General features: G+C 55.4%; 1 protein-coding gene across 1 annotated transcript; it reads left to right on the top strand.

Moving 5' to 3' along the window:
* The first annotated feature begins 262 nt into the window (after positions 1–262).
* Positions 263–4120, top strand: LITAFD (LITAF domain containing). Its single transcript, XM_066383660.1, is given in 4 exon segments — positions 263–308; positions 311–376; positions 3724–3868; positions 4012–4120. Coding segments are annotated over 4 exon segments (366 nt in total).
* The last annotated feature ends 5277 nt before the right edge of the window (positions 4121–9397 follow it).

Below are 9397 nucleotides of genomic sequence, written 5' to 3'. Positions count from 1 at the left end.
CCATTACTCTAAGGCTCCAGGTCAGCTCTCCCGCCGGTCCTGTGAGCCACGGCCCCGGCTTCCGCTCTGCCACAGCGTGGGACAGTGGACAGGTGCTGACAGGCCCTCTTCAGAGGTTCCTCGGACTGGGCACCTGGGGGTCCCCGCCCCTCCCACAGAGTGAGGGTGAAGCTCACCCCCTGGCCATTGTGAGGACACACAGTCACAATGGCTGTCCACCCAGGGGAGGCCTGCAGTCCTGTCCACAAGCGGCCAGGCCACCATGAGGACTCCTGGAGACGAGGGCTCTGCCGCTCCGAGCTTGGGACCCGGCGTGCTCAGATACCGTTGCTAGAACAGAGGACCTCCAGGGAACCAAGATGGAATCATCCCCAGAGTAAGGCTGTCCCCGTTCAGGTGTCGGGGCTCGGAGAGGCAGGGCCCATGGGAAGCAGCCGAGTCATGTGTCTCCTTACTGAGCTGGGGGCTGATTCCAGTCCTCACCCTCCCAAGCCCTGCTGTCCCCCACCAACCTGGGAACACGTGACCCAATGGGGACAAAGTGGGGCCTTTGACATCCTGTGCCCTCTCTTAAAGTGTCACAGGAAAATCGTGGACCAAAGCTAATGACTCCTGCAAGTATGTCCCGCCCTCCTCTTGCCCACCCGCCGTGTGACCAGAGACACCTAGGCTGACAGGGTGGGGTAGGGGTTCTGACCATGCTGACGTGACCTTGGGTAAGTCTCTGAATCCCTTTAAATCTGTCTTCTCATCTGAACACTGTCGGGAAGAATAGAAGAGACGACTGACGTAGGGCTGGGCGCTTGCTAACTCAGAGATCAGAATGACTTTCTAACTCAGCGGTTCTCAACCTGTGGGTCGCGACCCCGGCGGGGGTCGAACAACCAAAACACAGGGGTCGCCTAAGCCATTGGAAATACATATTTTATTTAAAAATGTATTGTATAATAAATATGTATTTTCCGATGGCTTTAGGCGACCCCTGTGTTTTGGTCATTCGAACCCCGCCGGGGTCGTGACCCACAGGTTGAGAACCGCTGTTCTAACTAGAGCCCTGGGCCAGATACTTAATTTCTGACCTTCAGTTTTTGTCATCTGTAAATTGGGTACACAAACCAGCCCCTGGTGTGGCTGCTGGGGGCACCGGGTGGGTATGAAACCTCTTCTTGTCCCAAGAGTCTAGACGGTGGTGAGGAGTTGGGGGTAGGGTCCCTGTGTTCTGGTCGCTCCTCTCTGGGGAAAGGCACTGGGGGGAACCCAGGGGTTTCCCTCAAGTCATGGGGCCCCTTTCCTGGAACGGTCTGGTTCCCGTGCAAAGCACTGTGTGGCTCCCAATGATGGGATCCCATCCATGGCCCACACTGTCATGAAAATTATGGGGCTCATCTCTCAGACCACACTCTGGGGACCCAGGGTCCCAGAATCCCTTGTCCAAACAGCCTTCCTCCTGCATCCAGGGCCTGTGAGGGGACTCCTCCTGGTCCCCAAGGGCCGGCCAAGAGCTGACTACTGGGAGATGATGAGGGACAGAGCTGGGTGTCCATACGCTGTGAGAAGCCTCTTTGGGTCAGGAGGGACCCAATGTTGGGAAGAATGGAGTCAGACCTGGGGGCCCAAAAAGTCCTTCCCGGAAGGAGTGGCTAGGCTGTCGCCACTTTCTGAGTTGTCCTGACCAGCGGCAAGGGACACGGCACAGCGCAGCCTGTGCTCTGGAGGCGGACACGCCAAGTCCCATCCTCGACTCTGATGCTTATGTGTTGGGGGACCTCAGGCATGTCCCTTCTTCTCTCTGAGCCTAATCTCCACATCTGCAGATGTGGAATAATGCCACATAGCTACCTCGCTGGTGTTTCAGCAAGAGTAAATGGCAGTGAGGGATGTAGTGTGTCTTCTGTGGAATTTGGCACATAAACACTTCAGATTAAAAAAGAAGAAGAATACTAGAGTCCCGTGCTAGCATCTGTAGCTCCCTGGCACAGCCTCCAGGAAGGTCTTACATCCTACGACAATTCCAGCACCACTGGCATCAGAAATGCCTGGGTTCACCTCTCAGCTCTTCCATCCATGCACCGTACAACCACAGGCAACTTGGTTCATTCCGCTTGGCCTCGGTGTTCTCCCCTGTAAAATGGGTGTCTTCCTCAGGCTTTCAGCTCAGCAGCTGGCACATAGTGGGCCTTCAAATCACGGGTGTTTCTCCTTCCTCTCTCCCAAAGATCCAGCACCGCTGCTGCTACCCCAACTCCCCTCCCCAAGAAAGAAAAAAGAACCTCCCCGAGGCCCAGAGTTGTTCACACAGGTGAGTGCCCTGCCCTGCCTCCTCGCCTTGCCCTGACCACTCACCAAGACTCTGCCAAAAGAGCACCTCCTCTGGAAGCCCTCCTTCCCTGCCCCCACAACAGCCAGGGGCCACAAGCACTTCCTCTGATGGGAAATCACTAGTGTGGGGCCTGGTACACAGTAGGTGCTCAGGAGATGTGTGTGTGTGTGCCGGGAGGCAGAATCCTGTCCCCCAGGCTGCGAAGGCACCACCCCACCCACAGATGCGGGGGAGGCAGACCCCAGGTGGGGCCTGGGCTTTGGGATGGTTCTACACACTTGCCAAGGAATTCGGGAGCACTGTGAAGACTGAGCTGCTGGGCTGGGCTGTAACCCCCGGTGGGCTGAAGGAAGATGGCGTCCTCTCTGTTGGAAAGGCCGTTAGAGCCCGCGGGTCACCCCTTTCTAGCAAGAGGCAGTTCTATCCTCAGTTCTCTGCCAAACCAGGGAGTCCACAGCTTCACACAGCAGGTTCCAGCTCTCCGAATCCAGCACGCCCTCACCCTGGACCCAGAAGCAGCCAAAGTCTGCCATAAGCACTCCCCGTGGCTCTGACCAAGTCCACCCGGCCAGGCCCTGAGGCTTCCGTCCGCCATGGCTGAGCTTCCTGGAATCGGGGCTTCCTGACAATAAATTTGGCCAACACCAAAGCCCATCCTTCTCTGCACACACACCCAAGAGTGTAGACATGGCTAAACCGTTTAAAAGAGCGACACACAGTGTTTTGGGTCCCTCTGTACAAATGCAAACGGGATAGACAAGAACACTCCAGGAAAGTTTGGGGATTTGGGGCGGTGCTGGGTTTTTGTTGTTTTAAAAAATTAGGGGACATTTCAAAATGAATATGAAGCAATTAAAATAAGCATTTGATTTTTCTTATTAAAAACATCAGAAAAGCAATTGATAAGTTCAAAGAAAATTGTTCCATTATGCTAATGAGATGCAAAACTAACTTATTTCGTTGGTGAAAATGCACCATACAAAAGGCTGAAAGTACTGGAGTATCTGCACGTTAATGCAGCTGCTTTACCAAGGGTGTCAGTCAGAGCTTTGTAACTGCTGGGTTGGAACCCAGCTCTGGCTGAGTCAAACAAAAACCCGAGAGGGAGGAACTCGCTGAATTGAAGTTGAGCCAGTTTTAAACCCAGAGACGCTCGCCGTTCCCCCGGTCCCGCGGCCAGGGGACACGGGCTGCCTGACTGAAGGCGGCCCTGAGCCCTGACAGCTGGTGGCTGTTAGGAAGGGGACTGCAAGGGGGCGTGGGGGCCCATGTGGACAGTATGGGCTGCTCAGGGGAGCACGGAGCACCTGCAGAGGGGCACAGAGCATGGGGTCTTCCCAGTGGTGGCCGCTGGGGAGATGGGGAAGAGGCGTGAGGTCTGACGCCCGCCCCCTGCCCCCAAGCTTGGTTCAGCGGTGTGCCTAGGACAGCGTCTGCCATACCGACGCGGTACCTGTGTCCGTACTGCGGCAACTACATCATCACGGTGACCACCCCGGTCCCGGGGGTCCTCACATGGCTGCTGTGTACGGGCATCTTCTTACTTGGGTGAGTGGGGGCCTTGACCATCGGCAGGGGCGGGCCCGCTCGGTGGGAAGGACAGGACCAAAAATGAGGGGTGTGCGGGCTTGGCTTGGGCTGGAGCGAGTCTGGCACTGCCAGCTCACGGCCCGCTGTTCCTGAGGCTGCAGGGGTTTCCTGGGCTGCTGTCTCATCCCCTTCTGCATTGACGGCCTGATGGACGTGAAGCACACGTGCCCCGTGTGCCAGTACGAGCTCTTCCGCTACCATCGCCTATGAGCCTTCGCTAAATAAACGTCAGTGAACTTCACCTGCTGTGTCTGTCCTGCTGGGGCTCCTCCACTCCGTCCCTGTCCAGGGCGCTGTGAAGGGACGGGGCCGTGCCCACCTGCCCTTCCCCTGCCCTCATGTCCGGGGGAAGGCTGGGCTGGCTCAGACCAGCGCCTGCGCGGCCTCTCCGGACCCCTTAAAAATTATAGTCCATTGATCAGCTCCCCCTTTCCCATCAGCTCTAGCTTCTACATTCTCTCGTCAACACCTCTCTGCACCCCACCCCGTCATCTTCATCCTCCTTGCCACTCACTCTGCGTGCCACACCCGGTCCCACACCCGGTCCCCTGCCCTGCCGGGTTGACCAGTGACTTCCAGTTGCTAAGCCCAACATCCACCAGACACTTTCGTTCTTGCTACCTGCTGGCTTCTCTGCAGCCTCTGACCCCACTCTGCTGTCCACCCGTACTGCACTGGTTCCCGGCCATCTCCTGTGCGCCCCGTCCGGACGCCGTGCCTGCTGATAACCCCATGGTCCCATCCCGGGTCTCTCCTCACATCACCCCTGTCCGGACGCCCTGCCTGCTGATAACCCCATGGTCCCATCCCGGGTCTCTCCTCACATCACTCCTGAGGCTTCGTCCTCACCTGCATCCCAAAGCCCTCCCCTTGGATGCCTCAGGGGTCCTGCAAACCCAGCAGGTCTCAAGGCGACACCTCCCCCCTGGTGGCTGAGGGTGGCATGGCCACCTCCCTGCAGCCTTTCCTCTGACCCCAGATCCCTCCAGCCCCAGTACCCTCCTTCAGCCCTCCTGCAGTCATTTCCTTCCCTTTGTTTTCACACCCTGGTCTCCCTGGGAGAGGCAGGAGCCCCTACAGGGCCCTGTCCCAAGTCTCACCTGCTCCCTCTGGCTGTCAACAGCAGTGACTGACAAGAGTTAGCTCAATGAATGCAGGTGACAATTAGGACCTGCAGTTCTGATCATACCAGAGACCTGCTAGAACTCCCCGTTCTCAGGACCGAGTCCAGACTTAACGGGGTCAGCTGACGCCGTCGTGAGCTGGTGTCTGTGCCCATCTCCCAGGGTGTTGCTGTCTGTCCACCATGCGTCCAGACTCCTCCCTTTGCTGCCTCTCCTCTCACTGTACCTCCCAGTCCGGCCCAGCAGGGGTCTCATTCCTGGGTCCCCTATTACCTCCCCAGGCGGGTTTATGGGAGCTAGGAGGGGGAAGCAAATCGTCCCAAATCTCTATCCCCATCCCCAAGGAGAGGTTTAATCCTTATCCCTTCGCGGCTAAGTCAGTAGCTATCCTGTACCTCAAAGGCAGCTATGCAGGAACTTGGTGGCCTCTTAGGTTAAAAAGCCCCGAGGTGGCTTAGGAACAGGAGCCCCTGGGGGTAAAATGGAGTCTTCCCGGGGTCCAGGTCAGGGGTGGATATGAGTAAAGGAAAACCCAGGGCACAGCTAAGGGGCCTTATTTGGCAAAATATAAAAAATAGGATCCCACCGTGGCGCTGGCTGGGTAGCTCAGTTGATTAGAATGTCGCCCCGACACGCCTATGTTGCGGGTTTATACCCGGTCAGGGCACGTACAAGAATTGATCAAGGACATGAGTAAGTGGGATAACAAATCAATGTTTCTCTCCCCCTGCCTCTCTCTCTCTCTCTCTGAGTCAATAAATAAAAAATTTTAAGAATGATCCCACCCATCTTTTCAATTAAAATGATTTTCATAGAGAAGGGAGAAGGGGGCTGACAAGAATTAGGAGGCAGAAGAAAGTAACAGGAAGAAAAGGGCCTGTGAAGCCCATTTTTCTCATTAAAGCAGGGGTCTCAAACTCAACTCAGCATGTGGGCCGCAGAGCAAGATCACAGCCGTTCGGCAAATACAAGTAGGCCCCTAGGCTTACTTAATTTTATCCAAAATATTTTGAACTTTGTGGATTAGTCTGCGGGCCTGCACAAAATTGTTCGGCGGGCCGCATGGGGCCCGCGGGCCGCGAGTTTGAGACCCCTGCATTCAAGTGCGGCAGGAGGCTGGCTGCCAGGCTCCCCTAGCTGCACAGCCAACGCAGAGTCTGGAGGAGGCCTGTCCAGGCCCGGGAACTAGACACGCAGCTGGAAACGCAGCCCGTCCACCCAAGAACGCAGCAGTGAGTCAAGACATAGTGTTGGGCAACTGTGTGTGTGCGTGCGTGTGTGTGTGTGAGCATGCACACATGTGCGGAGCCGACATTGTGGAGGCACTGAAGCATAGGGTAGCCTTCTATCAAGCTGCCTTCAACGGGCCGAGAGGCTTCTGGAAGCCTCAACAGGTCAGGTGAGAGCCACTGTGCCCATACCTGCCGTGACAACGCTGACAGCGCTGGCAAGTCCTGTGTTGCACCAGGCGGGGCTGTCACACCTGCAGGGATGACAGATCACTCCAGGTCTGCACGTCGGCCCCACAGGCTCCGCAGCAGCTGCCCTTCGCCGTCAGGCACTCCCGTGCCCTGGAGAACCAGGAGCACCAACTCCCGAGCGGGCACTAGCTGTGGGACTGAGTCCCAGTGGCCACGTCCAAACACAGACCCACTTTAACAAGACTAGGATTACAGTGAAGGGAAAGCATCTGACAAACCAGGCCCCCCACTCCTGGACACTGAGCTCTAATTTATAATAAAGCAGGACAGAATGGTGGCAAATGAACCCAGGAAGACAGGTGGCCACCATCTGGTTCCGTGCTGATAGCGAGACCACACTGTCCCAAACAAGGCAAGACTCATTACTGAAAGAGAGAGGGTGTCCTGAAGGACAGGATGGCCCCACTGTCCACCACGATCCAGGGGAAGAAGTCTTGGACGGGAACTTGGCCAACCACTGGGAGGAAGTCCACGCCTCCGCAGAGGTGCCAGGCATTGCAGATGATGGTCATGGGGCACACATGGCTGGAAGTGGATACAGAGAACCCGACTCCAGGCTGACATTCTGATCCCATGCTCACCAGGCAACTTGCTGGTTGACAGGCACAAGCATTCAGTCCTGTGACAGTGACATCTGTGGCAAGTGCGGGGCCACTGCGGCACACCATTGGTCTGCCTGCTGCCTAGTCGAGTCCCAGGTCATCCTTCACCGGCTGGCTCAGTCACCACTGCACCTCCAAGGTCCCGCCGGCTCCAGGCTCCAGGCAGCACCTTCCGTGAGCCACAGAGCAGTCCCCAGGCCTGATTTAGATTGCCCAGTGATAAGAAAATGTTTGTCACTGAAAATCCACTTTTCAGCTTCTTTTAAAAACTCTTCAAGTCCAACTACACAGGATCCCTGTTGAGCAACCATGAGACTGGACAGAATCTGTCCCCTCAGCCCAGCCCCACCAGTCCCGAGAGCCCCCAGCATCCCAGGGCGACCTGTCACTTCCTCAGACATCTGGGCCTAAATCATTGTTTCCATTTCTTAGTCTTTCAGTGTCTGCAGCCTGGTCCCAGGTCTCACTGCAGAACCAGCCTGGGGTGCATGGGGTCACAGCCTTTCCGCTTATGCACACTTCTGTGCTCAAGGTTTGTCGCTGCACCAACCGGGAGCTGCCAAGCGTGGACGCATGTCCAGGCGGGCCCAGGGCTGAGGCTCCGCAGCTCCCATCTCAGAGGACAGCCCTTCTCCCCCTCTGCCACCCCACCCCCCACTGTAGAAAGGGTTCTGAAAGGGCTGAGAGTGCCCACTCCTCACTGGTGGGAAAGGCAACAGGCCAGCATCACTAAGCTTCATGGGGGCTCAGCATGTTGGTTTTTCTCACTTAACACTCTATTGTGACATTTTTAAACACACATCAAATCTGGCAGAATCCTGGGGTCGCCACCCATATTATGCCCAAATGATCCACCCACTGATGCTTCTCGGGCTCTGCTGTGGGCCAGTGGCCCCCTGGAGCCCTGATGCGTACACACCCTTCCTCCGGAAGTGCAGACTCAGCTGTGCTCTGACCACTCTAAACGCCCCATGGACCCGGCTCACTAAATAGCAAGGACGGGTCAGCACTACCTCCCATTCCCCTGGTGAGTAACAAGACACAGGGAAGCGGGGAACTTGGTCCTCGCGTGACCTCGTTCCGTCCAGCCCGTGAACACACCCGAGGACTCTGCTGACGAAGGGTCAAGAGAGCTCGAGCCCCATGCTTAGTGTTTCAAATACCGACTCCACAGCTCATCGCTGGAACAAACTACAAAGGAGGAAAATTTGGTTAGAACAGCCTATCCCAGGGATCCCCAAACTTTTTACACAGGGGGCCAGTTCACTGTCCCTCAGACGGTTGGAGGGCCAGACTACAAAAAAACTATGAACAAATCCCTATGCACACTGCACATATCTTATTTTAAAGTAAAAAAAACAAACAAACAAAAAAACCGGGAACAAATACAATATTTAAAATAAAGAACAAGTAAATTTAAATCAACAAACTAACCAGTATTTCAATGGGAACTATGTGCCTGCTTTTGGCTAATGAGATGGTCAATGTCCAGTTCCATATTTGTCACTGCTAGCCCTAACAAGTGGTATGACGTGCTTCCGGAGCCGAGACCTGTGCGTCCCACGTCACCGGAAGTAGTACTGTACGTGAGCGATGCTGCGCTTTGTGGCACCACCATATACAGTACTCCAGGAGCACAGGATGCATCTGCACTGACCTCTCACTGACCACCAATAAAAGAAGTACCCCTTCTGGAAGTGCAGCGGGGGCCGGATAAATGGCCTCAGGGGGCCACATGCGGCCCGTGGGCCGTAGTTTGGGGACCCCTGGCCTATCCAAATGGTAGACCAGTGATTTTCAACCCTTTTTTCATCTCACAGCACACATAAGCTAATTACTAAAATTCTGGAACACACCAAAAAAAGTATTTTTTGCTGACCTGACCAAAAAAGGTTATAATTTTCATTCATTCACACTAGATAACAAGGGAAAAAGAGCTCAGTGCCTCTGATTTGTCAGGTATTGGATGTTTTAAAAATACTGGCAGCACACCTGTTAGAAATCACTGTGGTAGACATCAGCCACCTGTGACAACCTGAAGTTCATGCCCTCTGCCATTTCGGCCACATTTCGGGTACTCAACAGCCATATGTGGCTTGTGGCTACTGCACAGTGCACAAGAAAAGCTGCCACGGCAGACTAGCCTGCACAGTGCCTGGTCACAACAAAACGGCCAAGGCTGGCCAGGAACGCTTAACAATTACCCATGAGGCAGCCATGGAGCTCTATGGTTCTAACTCGCTGCATCTGGGAATGTCCTGTGAGGGGCCGGGCTGGGCC

This window comes from Saccopteryx leptura, chromosome 4 (genome assembly GCF_036850995.1).
Source record: "Saccopteryx leptura isolate mSacLep1 chromosome 4, mSacLep1_pri_phased_curated, whole genome shotgun sequence".
Lineage (NCBI taxonomy): Eukaryota > Metazoa > Chordata > Mammalia > Chiroptera > Emballonuridae > Saccopteryx > Saccopteryx leptura.
The sequence above is the reverse complement of the archived record's forward strand: the minus strand, read 5'-3'. Positions and strand labels throughout refer to the sequence as shown.